This window comes from Aquila chrysaetos, chromosome 13 (assembly GCF_900496995.4).
Source record: "Aquila chrysaetos chrysaetos chromosome 13, bAquChr1.4, whole genome shotgun sequence".
Lineage (NCBI taxonomy): Eukaryota > Metazoa > Chordata > Aves > Accipitriformes > Accipitridae > Aquila > Aquila chrysaetos.
Genome location: NC_044016.1, coordinates 35,493,714 through 35,517,286, shown reverse-complemented (window position 1 = coordinate 35,517,286; position 23,573 = coordinate 35,493,714). Strand labels below are relative to the sequence as shown.

Below are 23,573 nucleotides of genomic sequence, written 5' to 3'. Positions count from 1 at the left end.
TGGAATCCTCCCATAGCAGACAAGATGGGCGAGCTCACTAGCTTCAGCTGCTGAAATATATCCCCTCACCCCAATTTTTTAAGGTAAGTAGCAAATGCCTGGCCCTTGCCTCGGGAGGACTGGAGCCAAGTGCCTGAAGAGGGGCAGCGGAACGTTTGTGTTGCGCAGCTGACTCAGCCATACTCGTCTCGGGGAGAAGGGATGCAAGCTGTAGCAGTGTTACTCTTGCCTTTTTGAAATAAACATTCTTCTGAGCTACTTAAACATCAGGCAGTTTTCTAGTGATGTTTTTGTTTGGTTTTTTGCACATGCCATTTGTTTTCTCCTGTGTCCTCCTGTTATCTCCATTCCCTGCTTTCTGCAGTCATCTTTGGACATTAAGCACCTCTGAATATAAAGGCTGAAGATTTAGCTGAAAGACAAGGACACGACACTTTGGCAAATGCTTCTAGTGGTGAATGGGTTTTGGTTTTTATTGTAATAGAGCCTTACATCTGTTCCTGTTTGTCTGAGACTTTAGGATTTAATAGTGAGAGGGCAGGCATGACATCTAAGCCATTTTAGCTGGGAGAAATATTGTGTTTTTATAGGCTTTTTGTATTGTGTGTATCCTAACAGTATTTTATATATATGTATATTTAAAGATACTTTCATATATATAAAAATACACATATGTATGTTTTACAGTTTCTGAAGTCAGAAGATACGCTACATTCAGCCTGGGCTAAAAAAACAATCACTTGGATGAAAAAAAAAAAAAAAAGAAGACAAACCACAGGATTTACTATGTCAGTATGACACATTTGTTCATGGTGGTCTTTATTGCACATACCTAACAAAGATTTTGGAAAGCAGGGCATGGAAGCAGATGCTTTTAAGGAGGAAGATAATATGTCACAGCCGACTGCCAATGATCTGGCAAGCATGGTACCATCTTCCAATGTAATAACTGAGAAAGTCATGCCTTCTTTATCCCTGGGTTGGGTTGACAATACGAGTGAGTCCTCCAGCAGGCAGTGTCCACTTTTATACAGTTCAGAAGCCAGCAGTATGATGGGCAACAGTAATGTCTCAACAGATAACTTGGGCCACAACCAAGGTTTTCAGCATGCAAGGCAATTATATTATTTGGCCAGCTCTGATTTTTTTCCTCAAAAGTTGGCTTCCAGTGTAACCCAGGCTGGAATTCATGATGCAAGTGACACCTTGGAAATGCTCACTCCTCCTCTGCTCCCTGCCTCAGAGCCTGGGCTGAACCATTGTGCTCCCACCTACAAAAACATGGAACAGGTTAGTTTGCTTTAAACAATCACTGAATTTATAATTGCATATTGCATATTTCTAATAGTTGCACAGCCCCTTCAGCAAGAAAGGGCCGGTAATTTTTGTGTCTGTCTATAGGTAGGAAGCTTTACTGGCAAGCACTGGGAAGTGCTTCATAACCCTGTGCCTGATGCTGTTGCTCTAATGCATCCATGCAATAAAGTGCTTTTCCCAAGAGACAATTAATCAATTTTTCTCTTGTTCCTCTTGTCCAATGGTTATGGCTATCTCCCTCCCTCTGGTGAAAAAGATAACATGTTCTGGCTCCATGTTCTCATGTGTATAGTAGTTGTGGGGCACGTTCATGTTCTTATTTCCATATGTCTTTCTATCAGTCCTCTTCTCATGCTCCATCTCTTTTTAAATCTTTTTTTCCATTTCTGACTTTTTCCTCTTCTTAGTTTTGACAAAGTGATGGACAGGAGTAACTCCACAGTATCTCTTCCACCAAGTGCTCTATGTGCTTCTCATAAAATAGTAAACAATGCAGTACCTTAGTTGCATATTTTAAAGAAACTCTTATGTTTCCAATACAGTTGAATTTATTATTTAGGATGCGTCTATGCTAGCAGTTCTCAACACTTTCTCCACTGGAAGTCTATCATCATCATTTTAACATTTTTTTGATGATGTCAAAATCAGAAGTGCCTGTGCTAACAAGGTTGCATCATCTGCCTCTTGGCCTGAGCCCACCTCACCTCAGGGCTTCTTTTCTTGACACTGTTGGTACCACCTCTGCGCAATAGACAAGAGCTGGGAAAACTGTTGTTCTTCAGTCGTATGGCAGGAGATTTGCAGCTGGGCTGTGCCAGTGCAGTGGCTCCTCGACCATCTAAATTTCCTGTGGCTGAGGACTGCTAAGTGGGGTGTTGAGGCTACCCTGGGATCCAGTTGCCCACTCTTCTCAAGGGGATACTTAAGAGCCAGCCAGGAGTCCCCACCACCTTCAGCTCTCAGTCTAATGAAGATTTTAGTACTTTACGCATAGGCACAGGAAACTTCTTATTCCTTGGTTGTTGGGAGAGTCTTAATGTAGGTAAGGCTGCAGTTGAAGATAACTTCTTGTGAGTCCCAGGAGTCTGCTACTTCTTTTCTTGGATGACATAAACCAGATCATTAAGTTTAATGACCAGTATGTCCTGTGGTATCCTAAGCTGTCAATAGCTGTTCATAAAATCTGATACTGGGTCTTGGGCATTCTTTGTTCTTTGGCGGCTTCTGGCATTTGACTATGTGAATTACTTGAAATGTCCTCAAAGATTCTGGAAAAGAAAAAGTGAACTTGGACTTTGCTTTGTTACCTGGTGCTTCTCGAGTGATACCAGGCAGAGGGGCAGTAGAGTGAAAATTATGCTTCCAGGCAGATGGCTGGGAAGCTCCAGGCACAGCAACAACATGAGGGTGTCTTTATGCTGTAAGTTTTAGTTCTAGAACAGATCTGGTACTTTACATTAAATAAAAAAAAAGAGAAAAAAAAAGACCTGTGTCAGTTCTTCACAATGGACAGGACAGAAGAAATAGATGAGCGGGAGGAGTCAAATAAACATAAACTGGGAAACGCAGAAGGCCAAGGCAAGTTGGATAGGCATGTACCTGCAGGGAGGCAAGGGGGAGTGCCTGGCCTGCAGGACTGAGGAACTAGTGGCAGCAATTTAGTCAGAGGCAGAGTCAGTCCTTTCTCCGTGTTAGTGAAGATTTCTGTGGAGGCAAAGACTGGGCTTACTCTTCTATCCGTTCGTCCCTAATTTGAGACCATGCTCATATTTCCTCCTAATTGCATCTGTGCTCTGGGGATATTGACTTTTGAAAGCCACTTTTCATTGATGATACTGATAATTTCCATTTATCAGATAGTTCAACAAACAATGAAATGTTGGGCCCTGGCGCATTTTGAAGTTTTACAGGAAGCCTGACCTGAGGGTATGGCACGGTTTAACCCCAGCTGGCAACTAAGCACCATGCAGCCACTCACTCACTCCTCCCACCCAATGGGATGGGGGAGAGAATCGGGGAAAAAAAACCCAGTAAAACACATGGGTTGAGATAAAGACAGTTCAATAGGACAGAAAGGAAGAAAATAATACTTATGATAATAATAATAATATGACAATAAAAATAATAAAAGAATTACAATATACGAAACAAGCAATGCACAATACAATTGCTCACCACCCGCTGACCGATGCCCAGTTAGTTCCCGAGCAGCGATCTGCCCCCCTGGCCAACTCCCCCCAGTTTATATACTGGGCATGGCGTCCCATGGTCTGGAATACCCCTTTGGCCAGTTTGGGCCAGCTGCCCTGGCTGTGTCCCCTCCCAACTTCTTGTGCCCCTCCAGCCTTCCTGCTGGCTGGGCATGAGAAGCTGAAAAATCCTTGACTTAGTCTAAACGCTACTTAGCAACAACTGAAAACATCAGTGTGTTATCAACATTATTCTGGTACTAAATCCAAAACACAGCACTATACCAGCTACTAGGAAGAAAATTAACTCTGTGACAGCCAAAACCAGGACAGGGTATCATCTGCTCTGATGCTGTTCTAACACCTTCTTGGTATGAAACATGGATGGACACTTCTCTCCCTTTTGTGCTTTAGCTTCTGTGGGAAGGAAATCCCAGCACACAGACCAGAAGAAAACGCTGGCTGATGTGAGGCTGAGTAGCAAAACCTGGCAAGGCACATACTGCCTGCACAGTGTCAGTGTACTCTTGAGTTGTAAAATGGCAAAAAAGTTTTAAATACAAATGTCAAAATTCTTATTAAAAGTACTTTAAGAAATACCTACCCCCAAAGTCCAGATATGGTGATTCTTTCTGATTAAAAAACATCGAGAAGGGTAGTTTGATATTATATCTTCATTATATTTTCAGACTCCAAGGCAGGACGACCAGGTGACGAGGCAGCAGATGGAGCAGCTGCAAAGGCTGGTGGCTGAACAGCAGAAAATCATTGCACTTTACAACCCAGGTACTTGGGGAATCCCTCCTGATGCTTTAGCACCCTCACCTGCTGACGCTAGCACTCCAGCAGTGAAATGTGGCAGTCCCTTAAAGAAAGAGAAGGTTTGATAGTTGTTTTCAGTGGCTGGGGGCTCTTCTTCTGGCAGTTGGGCTAAAACATTAATTTCTTTACACACATTACACAGAAGCTGTAAACCCCAGAAAACACTTCTTTCCACTTTTGTATATTAAAGTTCCAGGAGAGCCATGAGGAGGAGTCCTTTATGTTTAATAACAGACCTCCTGTACAGACTTCTATTGAAGTATAGATTTGAATGGTACTGCAGAAAATTATAGTATAGTGGTGAACATTACAGAAAAGCTGAAATATCCTTCTTTTCTGTACCTATATATGAAAGTTACAGCTTTTATGTAGAAAAAAGAAGAGGAAGAAAGTCATCATGCCATACTTATGTTAATAGACTCTTACCTTTAATAGTACAGCCTGTTCCTCACAGCATGATTCAACTCCTTGAACAGCTTCATTTTACCAGTGGCATTGCCAGAAAACACCATCTGCTCAGCAAGTAGAAAAAGAGGAGCCCCCCGCTCCCTTCCCACCATATTAGTAGCACATTCTCCTCAGTGTGTGACCCCATGGTGAAAGAACAATTTAGGGAAATCATGTAGACTTGTGACAGCATTGGCCTAGGTGATGGCGCCTTGCATGCTAGATTTCAGTGTAGCCTGATGGGGTCTAACAAATAGCTTTTTATAGCTGAAAAGCTACATTTTTTGGGAAACTTTCTTCCCATGTTCTAACCTTACATAGTGTGAGGAAGTCCTCTCAGTTAGAGACAGCCATGTCTTTTGCTGTCCCTCCATGCATGTATAAAAATACTTCATAGCACACCTAGTTTAAGCAGTTTGGACAGAATCACTTATAATCACAATTCTATTTCAGTTGTCATATGCAGAACATCTGCTTGCAAAGGTCCACTCAAAACAATAGGCATTACTTTAGGTAGAGTTAATGATAATAATGAAACTACCAAGAATTTATGGTCTCTTGCCTTCCCCCTGCCCCCCGCCCCGGAAACTCTGGGATTTGGCAGTTGTTAGTTGGCTTTAGGGAAACATGACGTTATATTATTGTTGCCATAAAAGAAATTGAAATTTGAGCAAGTTTCATCTACCTCGCTAATGTATATAATAGCAGTTATTAGCCAACAAAATAAAAGAGTTTAGAAAAGTGGAATTAAACAACATTGGCCAGGAAAATGCTTGCAGGCTTTTAACTTCCCTCTACTCCCAGTGTAACAAAAATGGAAGAAAATAAAAAAAAACCCCACTCTTTTAAACCTGTGTATATGCATGCATAATTAGATCTGTATAAATTTACCAGATTGTCTCTGCTGGCTTCAAGTGTCAGTGTCTTTTAAGAATATCTGAGCTCTGGGGCTTTGCTTCATTCTCTCTCAGCTGCATGGGGTCAGAGAACCTTCTGTAGGAATGACAAAAATTTGGGCTGGACAAACAACGGACAACCGGATCCATCGCACTGTTGAGGTGCGGCAGATACTGACCTGGAACATATGGTATATGCACCAGGTAGGAAGCACGGGCCAACCACCACCCCCATGGTGACCATCAAAAGCCTGGCTTTCTGCAGCTTAGGTTGTCTCTTGTGTTGTGGGGACCTTTCTGAGCTTCTCGATGATGCCAGCCGTGCAAAGCAATATGAGACTGAGGGGAACAAGAGAAAGAACACAGTGTCCCATCTGTTTGAAGGTCTCATTTTCAAACTTGATGCTGTGTGACAATCAGTTTTTTTAGCTGGGGGGGGGTATGCAGGATCTCAACCATCGACCCTGCAGCCAGAAGCCAAGCCACACCAGCAGTGATACCAGCAGGCCTGGCTGTCATTGTACCGATTTTCCTGATGTAGTTATGCCACTGAAATAGCTGTCAGGAGCCACTGCCGTATACTAGGGAGACAGCTTGAGAAAGAGGCAGAATGAAGACTATGGCTGAGTAAATGAAATCTTCATGATCCTATGCTTTTTGCCTCAGAGAAAAGTCTGGCTGAAATGGCAGGCAAACGCTCAGCAAGCTGTCTGCAATGACCCAGTTGAACAAGTACACCGTCTAAAACTTCTAAGTTTTCTAATCAAAGCAGAACATCCACAGAGCAATTATGTTGCTCATTAATCCCTGCCCAAATGCCACAATTATCAAGATGCTTGTTGGTACATCCACCAGTTCACTGTGAGCAGAACAGTTAGGCTGCACCACTTTCTTCAGGTTCTCAGCAAGGACTGAACAGCATGAGAAGGAAAATGCCTTGGGTCCTGCTACGCTTCATCATGCAAAGTACTCTTGCCCCTGCCCCAAGTGCTGTAAATCACTTGATGCATTTCTGAAGAAAGCAAGTACAGTTAGTATCATGAACTCAAGACCAAGCTCATACAGTAAGAAATATATTTATAGGATGCCGTTTGGGTGTGTTTACATATCCAGATACATTTAGCTAACATATAAAGCCACCGACAAAATAGTTACTTGAAGGAAAAGCTGACCGAAATCTGAACTGAAAGTTCTCATTTGTTAGCGGAGGCAGTGTAGGTTGAGGGCAACAAAACACATTGCATAATCTGGTCCCGTTAAGCTTTAAAGAGGTAAAATATGAAGAACTACTAGGGCTATGATTTATCTTATTATGATAAAAGTAGTTGCTTTAATATTGCCATGCATTTAAGAAATAATACAATGACCAACAGTAAAATCAAAACCTCATTGAACTACAAGTTGTCATTTTAATGTCTCATGGTAACAAAGAAAGAAGTGGCTCTGCCTACCTGCTAGCTGCGTGGTTAGAGCATCTGTCCAGAAGTAGCGAGTTGGGATTTCTTTTGGGTCAGACAGGATTTGAATCCACAGATCAGCCTTCTTCCAAAAAACGCCTTAGCTGGGAGGTGAGGCAATTTCAGTTGCAGGCACTCTCTACTCTTGTTGAAATCAGGTCACAGGACAGAAAGGAATCATGGTGTGTAGAAAGAAAATAAGAAGCGAGCCTAATTTTGTAACCTTACAAAAGGGTTTGTTTCCTCAAAGTGGTGAGCCTGGCCTCTGGTCCCTGTGCAGAACTGCTTACATCTTTTCCACCTGGAAGTCTTCTAATAAAATGTGTAACCAGCCATCCAGAGCTAAAAGGAAAACCTTCCCCTCTTTTGCATTGAGGAGTGCCTCAGAGATACTTTGCAATACTTAACTTTTACCTGTTAAGAGACTTAAGGAGTCCTAGGGGAAATGTGTCTTACGTGCTCAGAAGCACTTTGTGAAGTCTCTTTAATCCAGCATCCCTGTAGCATACGAAAATTTTGGCTATGACTGATGGTTGCAGCAAGCACATTTTACCATTTAAATAAAATAACAAAAGCAGAATTTGATTATTTCACTGTGCACATGCAAACCACCAAGCAACCTGAAAGCAACATTGTTTTTGTGCAATACCAGTTTAGCAAGAGATTTCTGGTTTGGTGCAAAATAATTTGTCTTAAGCTTCTCTAAATTGTCTTCTCTGGGAATTATTTTTAGGCTTTTCTGTTTCTCCTGGGATACCTTCCCACCTAGTAGCCATGATGCCTCCCCTTCCGTGCTTTCCGGCTACTTTCATTCCTGTCCAGTTCCCATCAGAAAATTCTTCCCAAGTTGAGAGCCCGGAGTGCTTACAGACTTCTCCCTTGGCAATGCGCTCTGCTTGGCAAAGCAGATCCCCGCTGTTTGTGCCAAACGAGAGCAGTTCAGAAATCTCAGGAGAGCATGTGCAGCTTTCAGATTCAGGTGGGTAAAAAGCGCTGGCAATGTGAAGCTAAGGCTATTGTGCAAATCCTGTGAGTTTTTGTCCTTGCTAGTGATTGTTACTGATTTTACTGCAGGTTGGGGAAGGTGCTTTGTTTTTATGGTGGCTTGTTATAAAAGCTTTTAAAGTATCTTAAACTTGATTTTTTTACTTTTTGAATCAGAATCATTCTGCCTCTCATACTGAGGGAGACTGAGCCTTGTAGATATAAATGGAGCAGAAAGTCATTAAATTGGAAAAGCTAAGTTATATGAAGTAGGGACCATGTTATATTTAGGAGGAGAAGCATAAAAAGTAGGAAGTGCATATAGCTTCCAAAGGTGAGAGAACATGTTTCTTTAGCTAAGAAGGCCTGCTCTTCGTCAGCAGTCTTGGTGTTCCTCACATTGATATGGAGTTCTGTCGTTTGATGGAAAAACAATGTAAGCTGCTACTTGGTGTCTTCTCTTCGCCACACTTTGCCAGCCTTGTCTTCTGTGGGAAGATACCAAAGGGTGAGAAAGAAGAAAGAGCAATTTGCGAGAAATCAAAAGTTGATTTCAAAATGGAGAGAAGAGGAACAAAAAGTGGGAATGAAACTGCTTAGAGGGGAAGAGGATGTAAATCAGATCTGCGTCCTGGATTCCTTTGAACTTTTATAGCAAGACCTGACTGTGATGCTGTGAGACAGTCCCGTAGTACAACTGAAACTTTAATTTCATATTCTTCAAGCTAGCTCAGGACCAGTACTCTCACTGAAAGAGTCTTGCCTGCTTCTTGTGCCCGGCACTATTATTTTCATGCCGGGTTAACCTGAGTCAGTTGCCCAGTGAAGTTTATCACAGCGCTTCAGAAATAATTCTGCCAGCACAAATGGGGAAGGGCAGGGGGGTGGATGAGGACAGCAGGAACCTGGGAGCAAGAGCACATAAGGACGAGAGGGAGGTATGACTGCTTTTTTTGATAGCAGAGCTGACTTAGAGCTGCTTCGTGTGTGTAAAACTAAGGCTTGAAGGTGCAGAGGCCTTAGTACATCAGGTTAACTCCTGAGTGGAAGCTGGTCAGTGCAGTTGCCTTTGAAATATGCTTCAGCTGAATGTATGCTTGAAGACTGAGCTGAACTGAGACTTTCCTGACAGTTGAGACATGTGGGTTTTGACTGCTGGAAACAGAAGCATGAGTGTACCAACAGCTTGTATAACACTTCACATTCTTATTTAAAGGGATAAACACTGAGCCATTGCTTCAGTGTACTGAAAGCCCCACAAAAAACTTTCCAGACAAGATGATCAAGAAGAGAACAGAAAGGAAAACAAAGGTGAATTACACAGCTGTTTGGACACACTGTTCTTGCCTTGCACTGGGAAGTACTAGTTGAAAATTACAGTGGTGGGGCACGTCTCCTATTCGAGCATGCTGGAGAGAGCACAGCCTCACATAGGAGACTGTGAGGAGGGACACGTGGGTTCTGCAGCCCTTGCTGGCGTCAACCTGCTGTGTCACCTCTGCCTCCTCAGCTGTATGCTGGTGCAAGGCAGGTGAGAAAGTCGCAGAAACAGCACTGCTTGTTGCCGTTGGACTGGAGATTTTTGGTGTGTAGCTGGGAAAGGCTGAGGGAAAGATGTAAAGCTTTTGTATGCCTTTTGTTGGACCAGAAAGTCCTTTCAGTACATTGCAAAGGACATCAGTAGCACTGGGTGCATTAATGTGATGAAATGAGCTATATAGGTCCTGGATACAGCAACAGTGTTGTCCTGGTTTCAGCTGGGATAGAGTTAATTTTCTTCCTAGTAGCTGGTAGAGTGTTATGTTTTGGATTTAGTACCAGGATAATGTTGATAACACACTGATGTTTTCAGTTGTCACTAAGTAGTATTTAGACTAAAAGTCAAGGGTTTTTCAGCTCCTCATGCCCAGCCAGCAAGAAGGCTGGAGGGGCACAAGAAGTTGGGAGGGGACGCAGCCAGGGCAGCTGGCCCAAACTGGCCAAAGGGGTATTCCAGACCATGTGATGTCATGCCCAGTATATGAACTGGGGGGAATTGGCCAGGAGGGGCAATCACTGCTCAGGGACTGGCTGAGCATCAGTCAGCGGGTGGTGAGCAATTGCATTGTGCATCACTTGTTTTGTATATTCCAATTCTTTTATTATTACTATTGTCATTTTATTATTGTTATTACCTTATTAGTTTCTTCCATTCTGTTCTATTAAACTGTTCTTATCTCAACCCACGAGTTTTCCTTCCCCCCACTCCCCGATTCTCTCCCCCATCCCACTGGGGGGGGGGGAGTGAGTGAGCGGCTGCGTGGTGCTTAGTTGCTGACTGGGGTTAAACCACGACAAGTGTGTGGTATGAATGAGCCAGTAAAGGCTTTTTGCTCCAGTTGACAGGCTTAACTTGAGCTAAAAGAGCAAGTTTCCACTAGCTGACACTAGAAAAAAGATTAATTGAAGTGGGAGCCGCCTTCTTGTAGTGAACATAGCCAGTAAGCTTCAATAGGAAGAGGTACAAATTTGCACTTTTGTGAAATAGAATAGAAAATGCCCAGTTAGAAAGTCTCATGTGTACAAATACTGCTTGTTAAACTGTTTGATGAACTGGCTTGCAGGTCACATAATTACAGACATATGAGTAGTTCAGTACTCTCTAGCAAAGTGTCTCCACTGCAATGTTCTGCAGTGAACACATTAACCAAGCATTGCAAATCTCTAAAGGCAAGGAGTGCAAATCATACCATTTGCCCTTTCCTTATTTCCAGCAACTAGACTTGAGGATCAGGAGCCTCTTTTTTTCATGGGTTGCATCCTTCCACCTACTTAATTCAGTTGTATTCTATGAAGTGTTTTCAAAAATCAAAATCTTGCATATATTGTTGAAAATATGAACATTTCTAATTTATTTTATGGTGTTTATTTTTCATTTATTAATTCTATAAAGGCTTTGTTTTCATTGATCTTTTTCCTGCTGCTTAGATAACAGTCAATTAAAAGAAAGGCATTTACCTGGAACTTTTTCTGCTGTCAAAGAAGAACAAAGAGAGCAAGTAAAGGAGATTTCTCCATCTCCCTTTGGCATGGAGGGAAAGGTGGAGACTGGAAACATAGAAGACAGGTGAGAAATTATCTTAATCAGTCAATCAAGCTACAAAAGCATGTTTTCCTTGCTTGTACACATACTGTATGTGTTCTATTTGCAACACAAAGGCTCTTTCCTTTGCTTGAGAGTGGCAGGTGTGCATGGGCAGAGATTGGACAGGTCTAGGGACTGACAGTTGATCTACTTCTGTATAATAGGATGCTGGTTTAGCCAATTTAAATGAACTGGTTTTGCAACTATGATCTTCGAGGGATAGAAGTAGGCAAACATTGGCAGGGGGAGATAACATCTTTTGTTATGCCATCATTTCTTCTGCAGTGGCCATCAGTCTGTGATGGCAGCATCCGCCTGAGTAGCTCATTCGTTCTTATCCTTGCTCTGCCTCTTCAGCTGTGCCAAGACCAATTTTTATGTGCCTATGCAGTGAACAGGTCAGCGAAGTTATCCTTGTCAAAATTACCTGGAGAGAGCAGAAATGTAACTTTAACTTGGATCAGTTCTCTGATCTGCTTCATCACTGCATTGCAAAAGGAGCCGTACCAGCACACTGAGGGGTGCTCATGGCTGGGCAAGAATGGGTAGGTTGCCATTAGTGATGGAAAAAATGCTCGTAGAGTTGTAAACTTTCCTCAGCTGCTGCAGATAGAAGCAGCAGCTTTTTGGCACACTGAGCCTTCCATCAAGTATAAAAGCGAAGGAGCAAACTTCTAGGCAAGTACAGACTGAGAGTAATTGTCATGTGTGTGTTTTCGTGCATTAACCATGCGGGAGTTGGGCAGAGAAGGAAGACAGGGACCTCCGGAGCAGAAGGCTGGGAAGAGGTGGCAGGGCCATAAATACCTCTGGGCAAGCGGGCCTGTCCACATATGCCTTTTTGGATCAGCAGTGAGCTTCTGAAGTCTGTCTCCCCATCGCCTGCACTTGTGCTTCGGTTCACATTGTGGTCTTAGCATGAGCTGGATGAAACTAAAGCGCAGAATGTACTCTAGCTCTTCGTGACATTTTTGCTATGGGACCAGGCTGTACTTGGTTTGAAGTAAACTTCCCTGAAATGCATATTGTCTAATGTTGAGTCCTCAGCAACAACAGTTTTGCTCTACAAATCTAATGCTGTGCTAACAGACAGAGCCAGATTGACAAATGAAGATTATCCATGGCACAGTGGTGTTAGGTGGAGGTGGGGTGTAGGAAGAACAGTAATGTGCTGCATAACCAGTACCTCTCAAACTCAGGATTTTTTAATATTCAGTAGAAATTATTAGTAAGTGACTAAATTAAGACTCTAAGCACATTTCCAGTGAAATATGTTCATGTATGCTGCATTATGCTTCATTTTGAGTCAGCGTTCAATTTGTCCCTCCACAACATTATAGACATTATTTTTCTCCTCTGTCACTCTTCACCAGCTAATTCAAACCACTCTGTCAGAGAGATAGTGAGTTCTTTGTGACTGTAACCAGCTCTTTTTGACTATTTTCTATTTTTAAGGAGAGACTGATACCAGCCAAAAAATGTTACTTGTTAAAAGCATAATTAATGTTTAGTCTGGAGAGGATGTTTGAAAGTGAGACTTAGATGTCACATAATAGTGGGCTTTTTACTAACATGCTTCACATTTTAAAAAAATTGCAGAGAACATTTCAGTTCTAAACTCAACGTCAGCTCCATGAGAATTACTGAAAGAAAACTAATTGGAGAACCTTACAAATAAGTACCTTCTTGTTCCTTGTCTAGGCCAATCACACCAGCAATTGGTATTAGACAGAAGACTTCTGAAGAATTTGCTGAAGAACAACTTAAAGTAGACAATCATCTCATAGAAAAACAGCAGAAGGAGCAGCAGGTACTGTGCCATTGGTGCATTCACTTTGTTTTTGACAAGTTCTCATGGACTTGGGTATTGTGTGGGCTCTGTTTTGGCTCATTGCATGGCAGCACATTTTTCCACTGTTTCATGTGATATTGGAAGATTTCTCCCCAAAGTAAAAAACCTGTATTAGTCAGTCACAATCATATTCCCCACTGTTTCCCACTGGATTCTTCCCTTTCCACATACTTTCTGGGTCATAGTTTGTGCCCGAGTCCCAACACACTTAGCTAAATTAGACCTCAAGGTTGATTCTGTTAGTTTATATCATAATAAATGGTCCATGCAGTTTCTCATGTGCCACTAATGTGAGAATGGGGGCATTTCCAAATACAGTTTTTGTACAAGGGCCAAGTACAGTAATACTGTTTCTTGCCTTATGGGCAGTTTGAGATGAGTTTATGTCTGACACCTCTAGGTGTCAGACTCAGCATTTTGTTAGGCTTGTTGACTTGGAAAATGCACATTTCATCACTCAGGAATTTTCTCTATGTCTCCCTGGCAAGATAACATCTCAAACTGATGCATTTATATATTTCTGTGTCACATTGTAAAAAGCACTCAAACTTCCTTTAAATCCAAAGGAAGAACTTTTCTCATCTTCTATCATATGAACACTTAGCACCATCTCAACCATCTGACTCTACTAATGAATTAATGGAGGCACGACATAGTGACTGCTTCTAAAAGTTCTCATATCATCCCTGTAGTCTCTGGGCTGTTACTTATGTACTCAGTTACCCATAGCCAGTGTCTTTAAGACTTCTTGTGTCTCAGCTTTTTCAATTATCATAAATATCTTTCTTTCTGCAGAATGATTCTCAGACTGTGATCGTTGGTATTTTTGGTGTTTTTTTCAGAGCAAGGCAAAAGTAACACCTCGAAAGGCTTTTCTGAAACAAAAAGAAGGTATGGCAAGGCTCAAAAAAAATAAACAGAAGCCTTTAAAAGAAGACAGAAAGCATTCCAGAAGAGCTGGTTTGGACTGCGGGGGTCAGTTCTCCCAGCCTTGCCGAGTGGATGCAGGCATACTGCATCCAGGGGAATGCTCTCAGTTCAATCTGCAGGTCAGTAGCTCCATGCAGATAGGTACACATGAAAAAAAAGCAGACTGTGCTTTAGCTGAGTGGAAGATAAAGGCTCAGACTGACTGCGAAGCAAAAGTAGTTCAGCAAAGTGCAGGAGAAAAAGAAGTGATTGGGAGAGATGAAGATGCAAAGGAAAATCCTGTTGACTCACCACAGAGAAGGTGGCCTGAAATCCTGCAGCCATGTCCTGAAACAGTAACAGAAATGAACCTACAAGTAGGTGAGGAAAGGGAAACTCATCATACGGATTCTCTAGGGCAGGCAGGCAGAACCGATGGAAGACCTGTGGAGGGTATCCTGCAAAAGGACCTAGGTAGGGTGGATCAGCCTCTGAAGGGTCATCTCACAGAGGGAGCAAAATGTCCCTCGGAGGTCCTGCAAAAGCATTCTCCACTTCAGGATTTAGAAACAGGTCGCATCAAGGAGGCGGAGTGGGGTGCAGGCGTAGGTGAGAAGTGGGTTCAGGTATGCCCACAGGAACTTGTTTTGGGGAGCCAGAGCTCAGAAAGCAAAAGACAAATCGGTACTGGTTTTAAGATGATCAATGGTAAGGTAGTAAAAATTACACGTAGCTCACCTGAGGCTGTGGAGAAGGGAAGCTCACCCTCAGCCTTGCAGCAGGAGTGGCAAAGGAAGGGGACAGCTGCCTCGGTGTGGCATGGTCAGTCTTCGTCCTGTGAGTCTAGCTGCTTATCCTCCAACAGTGATGAAAACTCCAAATCTCACCATGCTCAGTATCCCTCCTCGCATCGGCCTCAGGGAGTAGATCATACTGACGGAGATTTGGATCTCTCTGACGGTGATTATGCTAGTGATGAGCCCAGTGGAACTGAAAAAATGTCTGTTAAAAAGTACAGCACATCACCCCCAAGGAAACAAGATATTCAAGCGATCTCAAGACAACAAGGTCTCTCCTGCAGCACAAGCAGCAGTGATTCCAGCACTGGGGCTGTCAGGCTGAAAGGGAGCAAGGCTCTCTCTTCTCTTCAGCATTCCCTATTTCATCTCACAAGATCAAAAAGGAGAGAGCATGAGCCTGAATCAAAGCATGAGAATAGGGCCAGGGATGCTAAAACCCTACATCTGCCATCCTCAACAGTGGCTGGTGAGATTCCTGCTTTCAAGATTAAAGAAACCCCTGCAGTGGAGGGACCACATAAAAAACCATTTACAGACACATTAGGTAAGAGCTACCTGAGTTTTGATTTACATTTATTTTTCCATAGGGGGAAAAAAATTTCTCTTGGATTTATGACTCACTCTGCCTGTGCTCCCTAGGTATCTGCCCACCTCTGTCAGTTTTTCTCAGTCCTAAACTGGAAAAAAAGAGAAGAGGGGAGAGATGTATCTGCAAGCCCCTTGTTATGCTTGGCTCTCCATCGTCACTAGCCTTTTTTTCCTAAGTCCGTTGCTTGAGGAACACTTTCAGGTGCAGACTTTCCACCCCATGAGACGGGTGAGAGGTTCAGTGAGTCCCTGGAGTCAGAGCTAGAGTTCACTGTAGCTTAGGTATGTTCCTCCCACTGACCCTTTGAGAGTGAGATGTTCACATTTTCTATTTACCCTCCTCAGAGATAATGTGACTTTAAAAAAGGTGGGAAAAATAATTTCTCAAATTTGCGTGTTTTGTTCCTAAGACAAAGAGAGCCTCACATCAGTGGAAAATGATGATTTCCTAAGCACACCTTCACTCAGTTTCTCCTGAATGTGGTCCCAGTTCTTTGGTCAACCAATCTTTCTAGCCTTTTGGCCCAGTGATCTTACTTCTGGCAATGAAATCGTATATCCTGCTTGAGCAGGATTTAGTCCTTTTTATTACACTGGTTCTTGACTTTTCTCCTCTCTCTGTTTCCACTGGAGGAATTCCCCCCCAGACTCCTCATCCTAAATCCATTGGCTATCTCATGTAGGATCAGTCAAAATCAGTTGTCCTGCCTGCAGTAATCTCTGGGGCAGAAATATTCACTTCTGATGGCTCTCAATTGCTCTGTCACAACTTGCTAAGCACACTCTACTCCATGTAGGGCTGCTGTTAAAAAAGGGTTCCTGAGCCGTCTTTGAAAGTTACAGTCAAAATAAGGTTGAACTATCATGTGGCATTCACATTCCTGAAAAGGAATTCAGCTACTGACACCAATATATTCCCAAATCTGTTTCATTTATCATGATTTATAGGGCTTGGATTGCACCACTAAGAACTATGCTGGGAATGGAATACTTGCATAATTAGCCAAAGATACATTTATTCTTATTGATAGATTAAGCAATAAAGCTTACTGCACTTATGCAGTCTGTGGTTTTAAATATGTAGAGAGGGTTCATAAATATTCAGAAAATTCTGTGTACTAACATAGATGTCTTTATAGAAGAAACCCAGAACATCCTTACCAGAGGATTAGAGACTGGCATATATCGCAGAGGAACCCCTTCGTTGACTAGGGTGGAAGAAGAACAAGAGAAAGCAATGCTTTTTCACAGGTAAATCTGTATACACCAGAAATTGGTTTGTGTGTGCAGTGAGGCAAGTATTTCCCCTAGGATTGTTAAAATCAGGCTGCTAAATTCTTACTTATTAGTTAGCTTCTTTTCGAAGGCATCTGTGTTGTCTCAGAACTGAAACACTTATTTAGCTGTCTAGATTAAAAGTAAAGTGCCTAACTGAAGGGAGCCAACTCTGAAAGCACTGCTGCAGTTTGGGTCTTAAAGCTGAGTGTTGCCAAATACTTTTTATAAGTTGCCGAACATCTTCAGATTACACTGAAATCAGTAAGAACTCAGGATAATTTGTTTTATGGGATCAAGTCTCTGATGGAGTAAAGGATAAACTTCTCACATCACATTCACATTAGGGTAGCCCATATTTCTGAAGTTAACAAAAAGTGTATAGCATATGTCAATGCCAACAGCATTGTTATTTCAGGAATACCTATCTTCAGACTAGACTGAGGATACAGCTGGTACTGTATAAAAGAAGAACTGGAAAATGCGAGAGAGTTGGTTTTGTGATTTGTAATTATTAAATGCTTAAAATTGGTTTGGTTTGGTTTTACATCTTCATAGAAGAAAAATAATTCCTTACCACAAAATCCCTGCAAGAAATAAGTTTTGAAATTATGGCATTTGGAATGGAAGTGCCTTCATAACTGTAACTAATTACAGATTATCCAAATGCCTCTAATAAAAATTGAGCATGCTTACAATCAAATTAAATATGTATTTTTAATGTGATGAAATCTGTTAGAAATTATTAGGTACCTTCTACTGTAAACACAGGAGAGATTCTTTTCCTCTTTGCATTTCAAGCCTAGTTCTTAACTAGTGCCAAATTAGCCTAATTTATTGATTTGGCTTTTTATTTTAATACATAATGCAAAGTAAGAAATTATCTTTCGCATCTGCTTGTCCATTCCTCTTGATTTCAGAGACCATGGGATTAGTGCCAAAGGATATTTCTGAATTACGTTTATCAGTTTGTATAATTTCCTCCTATAGCTGTCTTTCAGCAAAATACTTCCAATGCCTTAAAAATAGATGGTTTCATTAAAGATCCTTCTTGTTTGAGATCTTTCAAACATATTGGAAGATGATCTCTGGCTGATTGTGATGGGTGTTCCAGATGTGAATATTTGTGGGAGTTCATAAAACTACAAATGAAATTAGGTGCTGCTTTTACTTTTACTGGTGTCAGTTTTGGCTGTGGAGTGATGTACTGGTGCAGAATTACTGCAGTGCTGCACTCTGCCAGCACGGCATTCTCTGCCTGCTGACAGTGCTGCCTCACAGATGACATGGCTTTGATTTTTTCATAATAGTGCAGGTTTTAAAAAGAGCTTTCTGTGGATTTATGCATGTCAGTAGCCCCTAGCATTTTCATACAGATGTTTATCCAAAAATGTCTCCCTAGTATAATGTGTATATCCTTTCACTCACTTTTTCTAATTTATGAGCTAAAACTAATCGCGAAAGGCAGCTTATCCTCCTTGGCTGTGTTGCCCCTGTGCTGATTTATGCAATCTGAGAATCTGCTTTGTACTTTTAAACCAGTAACCCTGTTAGGAACACAAAATGGCCACCACATCGGTAGCACTTCACTTCTGCCACGTTGACAACTTGTGCTCACTGGAAACAACGAAAATCCTTCTGAGAGCAGCACGACGTGCCTGGACCTGCCCAGTCTCTCCATTCTTTCGTTTCCCAGCACTTTGTTTTCAGGCCTTTGCAGGCACAAATAATATAGGCAAGAGGGCGAAAACAGTTGGGATGTAGGGTGTTGTGTGTATCTGGTGCCTAACGGAGGCTGGACAGTGCTCAAGGCAGCAGCCTGGGGCTTCACCCTTGCAGCGCTGAGGTAGTTGCTGCTGGCTCTTGGTATCAGTCAGAGCATTCAATGATTGTTATTTCCCTGTTCTTTCAACGAGGACAGCTTGTTTGCCATTTTTAATACATAATTTCCTTACAGAATTGAATCTCCACTCTTTCTGGACCAACAGCAGCAGGCAACTTGTTGGGTTTTCTTTTTCCCATCTGCATTTCGCTAAAAGACTTTTTCTTGGAAAAAAGTCTTTTGCTTCATGTATGTTTTTGCCTCACAGCCAGCCTGCTGTGACATGCCTCATGCAGAGGTGTGCCTGGGATGCACGCAAGAATTTGAGTTAGCACAAAGCGCTTAGCCTTTTTAATGTATTTTATATCTGTGTTGTGTAGCTAGCTCCTATTTGCAGTTTATAGCTGGGGTATGAACTGATCGTCAGAGGCTCCAAAGAAGTATTGTGTGGTGCTCCTGGTGTTCTTGGTTACTACGCTTCCTCGGGCCATAGTCTGTTTTCGATCCTGGAGGCAAAGAGGCACAGCAGAACACCTCTGCATGACTAACCCGTCTTACCTCGCAGACCAGAGTGGCTGCACCCAAGCTGTATGCTGGACCTGATCCCTGGCCTGCACTAACCTCCAAACCTTGCCCGGCCAACCAGAGGTCATGCTAGCCATATAGAGCTCTGGACAACTGCACACTTGGGTTCATGCTCCAGCTCTGATTAGTTTATTTGTATGGATGTAACCCTTGTGCAATTCTGAAGAGGTTGGTATCAGCTGAGATGCTGGAAGGAATAGCTACCTGGATTCTATTTTACAGGGGGCAAGAAACTTAAGACAGTACTGTTCAGCCTTCAGTGGAAGACGTTATATATAAGTCTTGCATCTTGCTTTTGTTCTAGTACATTGTATTTCAGGGCAACTAGTCTGGATATGGAGCAGTGGTAGGCTGGACAAAATCATGCAGGGGCTGTATTTGCTAATTTAACTGTATTAATGTGAGGAGAATTAATACTTCTATTGACTATTGCTGAGACCTTTTTCAGCGTGCCTTTAACCAGAATATTAAACAACAGGCTTATTTAGTACAGAAAACAACCAAAAAATAAAAATTAGGTAATGAATTGTAAAGAGCGGCAGGATATGGGGAGTTCGTTTATCTCTTAGGTTCTTTGAGAGCTTTCGTATTTTGCTGCTGAAGTGCTAAATTCCATTACTGAGAGGAAAACATGAGGTCATGGCTGCCTCCTGTAGCTCGTATTGCTTTTCGAGTAATAGTGATGGCCAGATGGAGGTCATGAAGTAAGCTGAAGCAGGAAGCTAACAAATAATTTAAGATCATATTAAGAATAGACTAAGCAGCTGGATCATAGTCATACAAATATATTCCATTTGAGGATATGTAAAGATTTATACTCTTCCCCTTTTGCAGAGTTTTTAAGTGCACTTCCAGACCACTCATGCCTTGAGACATTGAGTTCAAAGGCAAAATCTCTTCTGGGTGCTGAGCTCACACATTTAACTCTTGCAGTATGTTTACCTATGGAAAGTAAAGTACTTTATCCCCTTTCATTCAGGTCCATGGCTGTTCTGATTTGTAGTAATGACTGGGCTGCTGGAAATACAGCTCAGTCCCCAGCCTTGCATGATGAAGTGCTTCATAGGTGCAGTGCCAGGGAACAAGCCGTGCCTTCTGCAGGTCTGCCCTAATTTAGCTATCTTTGTGAACAGAAAATGTGTTTAAAAGCCTCTAAGTTCATGGTCATTACGTTGTCAGAAAATTTCAATGAGAATTGTTTCCATCTGCTCAACAGAATAAATTTTGCAACTGAAGGCGTGCATGAGTGTTCCCAGTGAAGGAGGACCTCAATTTTGACAAGTGCTGATAAATTGTAGCCACTCCCAGCAGTATCAGCATATATGGGACATGTCCAAGCCCTCCAAAAGTCATGCCCAAAGAAGGCACATCTAAAGACAGTCCTTCATTATAGTCTTTCATACTCTTTGTTTACCTTCTGAACAGAACACGAATGGACCAGCTCAAGACTGTCAGGAGCCAGGAGCTGACTCACCCTTTGGAATACAATAGAGACCAAATTCACCCACTGCAGAAAGAAAAAATTACCCATAGCAAGTTCAAAGGAACAGCTAGAGTCACTGGAGAAAATGTGAAATCAGAAGAAATACAAGTAAGCTGTCTTCTGTAGAATAAACATGCAGCTCTCATCAATTAATATCCTTCCATGCAGGCATCTTATGGTAGTACCTGAATCCTTCCATTTGCCACAGATGGCCAATTATTCATGTTACTTCTTGAGGACAGTTGTGTGTACAGTGAAGATTTTTTTGTTAATAGGACATTGCTTTGGTTTGTGTTTTAAATGTACATCTGGCTTTCTTTATATAACAAAAAAATTAATTTGTGCCTTCTGTTTCTTAAGGAAGGTTGGGAGGTTCCCATGTTCCTTATACTTGTACTGATTTGCCCAGATCTGAGCTGGCTCTTGAAAAATTTCCAACTCCTGCCATAGTGGGCTTTACATCATTTTGATACAAAGAGCTGTTGTGCCAGTGGCACAGAGTTGTTGGCCAACATTCTCTATTCTCATCCCTGAGCTGGGAGTTCGTTGATTATTTTCTTTAAACTATCTTGACCTTTGGCTTTGAGGTATTTTGGTGATATCTAGCTGTGTATCTAACAACCTAACCTGCCTAATAACATCCCTCAGTAATTTATTGTGGTTTCTTCTAAGTTCCTTTAGGGGATACTAGCTGTTTGAATCCTCTATTTCAACCTCCTTAGTGATAAAGTAATCTCTGAATATCTATGGCTATTATCCCTATTAAAAACAGCTAGACATAATATGACTTTACGTAATTTTCTAGAAGAATCACTGATAAAGAGAAGAAAAAATTGATGAGCCATGTGAGACAGTGATAAAGGAGACAGGGGCAGCTAAAAGCTGTATTTTTATAGGATAAAAGAATATGCAATGCTAATGTCCAGAAATGTCTGGAACAATGTTCAGCTGCAAAAGGATATCTAAACCACGCTGATATATTTGACAGCAAACTGACAATTTCAATGATTTTCTTGACCAGAAAAGTTTCAGAACAAATAAAACTGGCAAGATAGTCCTTTGTTCAAACTTTCTATGCTTTCTTTATTTTTCATTTGTACATTTTTGAAATACATATTTTTGTACCGTGCATATAGTGAATGTTTTCTCAGCTCATGTTCCATATTTCTTTAGGGGTAACAATTACAACAGGAGATAATTAACTCAGTGAGGTTATTTTAGTATTTTGAATAAAAATATTTTGAATGTCCTCTTCACAATATTTTGAAACATGAGCTTTTTTTCCACCTGGGATTTAAAAAAAATTGGTAGAATTTCTGCCAGGGAGTAATTGTGTTTCCTGACTAGGTCTAGCCCTAGAGATGAGTTTTGATAGAGTTGGTTTAATCTTTTGTTCCCACCTGAAAACATAATGAGTACAGGTTCAAAAATTTAATTTTCCACAAAACAATTACAAAACACTTTCTGAGTCACTTATCTGTGTGATTCCCAAGTTCAGAAGTCTGCTTCTTCTTGAAAACAGCTGATGGATGTGCCAAATTCTGACCAGGCAGCTCACAGCAAAGAAAAGATGGTGATTAGGACACAAGTAGGCAGGTATGCAAGTGAAGTGGAAGTAGGAAAGGGGTGCATGCGGTGATTGGTTGACTACAGAGCAAACTGCACATTTCTAGCTTAACTCCACAATATTCCATTTGCGGTATCCAGCATGAGTGCTCTGAAGGAAGAGGAGTCAGTGTTGGCATCAGCACGGATGAGGGAAGGAGAAGGAAGTAGGGAAGAATAACGGAGATGGATGTATATGGAAAAGTCCTCTCCAAAATGCAATGAATTTCATGACTTTCATTTTCCTGAACTCCATTGAAAATTATTTGCAATAATTTGCAATCCCCTGCTGTTTGTAAGGACCACTTAACTATTCACGTGCCCTTGTCACTAGATGAAGATCTGATGAACTGACATTTTTGCCATTAAAATATACCTTGTATTCTTGCCTTTTTTTGAAAACATTCACATTTAATTGTGTGTGTTTGCATGATTATTTGCATTTCCTGATTTTCCTTCACACAGCAAGGACTTCTCTCCACTCACTTTGTAACAATTGGTTTGTTTTAAATATAGGAGTTTGCAGGGTAGTGGTTTTTTATTGGTTTGGTGTTTTGGGTTTTCTTTTTCTTTTCTTTTCTTTTTTTTTTTTTTAAGAAATCAGTTCAAATGTGTTCTTTTTATATTGCAGACCTTTATATTGAAGACCTTTATACTGTAGACCTTTAAGCAGAACAAAAGTCTCCATGCTTCCTTCTGGATGTATAAGGTGGGCATGCCTAGTCCAGAGCAGGCAATGACATGGCACACTTTTTTTTCCTACTGGTAGATATTAAAACAGCAGATTGCTGGGCTGCAGGAGGAGTTCAAGAGAAATGAGTCCTGCTGGCATGCTGCATACAGCAAGCTGAGGGACCAAGTTGAGATGCTGACCAGGCAGAACATGGAGCTTCGAGATGAGCTCAGAGTTTCAGAACATCAGAGATGGAAAGCAGAAAAAACTCCAGAAGCTGTGAATTTCATGGACAGAAAATCAGAGACCCCGGTACTGGAAGATACTATCTGTTTAATACTGTCTGAAAAATTCAGTAGTTTTTCTTTGGAGCTGGCATGTGGGAATACTGTTTCTCCATTCCTGCCATGCTTAGCCTGAAGGGGGGAAAATCAGCTCTGTAGTAAGCCACGTTAGAACATACTCTTTGCGTGGTCCTCTTCCACTTAGCCTTGCTTGCCCATGAGGTGGGCTCCACTACAAGGTGATTCAGCCAACCTATCTTAGACACTTACATCAGGACAGATGTCTCCCTCCACTAACTAAGGAGAGAGTCTAGATAAATAATTTACATTCAGTACCTAAATTAGACAACTAAAGTCTCCTGAAATGAATTCTACTCTTTATGTGTGTAACGCCCTTCACCTTTTTAAAAAAAGAGCTCTTCAGCCAGGTGCAGGCTGGTTTCTGGCAATAGATACAGTGT

General features: G+C 41.7%; 1 protein-coding gene across 1 annotated transcript in view; it reads left to right on the top strand.

Annotated features, from left to right (window-relative positions):
• Positions 1 to 1,270: 1,270 nt before the first annotated feature.
• LOC115349779 (centromere protein J) overlaps positions 1,271 to 23,573 on the top strand; it is a 38,688-nt gene continuing 16,385 nt past the window's right edge. Inside the window, exons 1-9 of the mRNA XM_030034451.2 lie at positions 1,271 to 1,290; positions 4,196 to 4,292; positions 7,862 to 8,107; positions 11,080 to 11,218; positions 12,938 to 13,046; positions 13,931 to 15,341; positions 16,525 to 16,636; positions 20,493 to 20,658; positions 22,925 to 23,140. Of these exons, the coding sequence (XP_029890311.1) occupies positions 1,282 to 1,290; positions 4,196 to 4,292; positions 7,862 to 8,107; positions 11,080 to 11,218; positions 12,938 to 13,046; positions 13,931 to 15,341; positions 16,525 to 16,636; positions 20,493 to 20,658; positions 22,925 to 23,140 (2,505 nt within the window). The 5' untranslated portion in view covers positions 1,271 to 1,281. The remainder of the gene's footprint in view (positions 1,291 to 4,195; positions 4,293 to 7,861; positions 8,108 to 11,079; positions 11,219 to 12,937; positions 13,047 to 13,930; positions 15,342 to 16,524; positions 16,637 to 20,492; positions 20,659 to 22,924; positions 23,141 to 23,573) is intronic.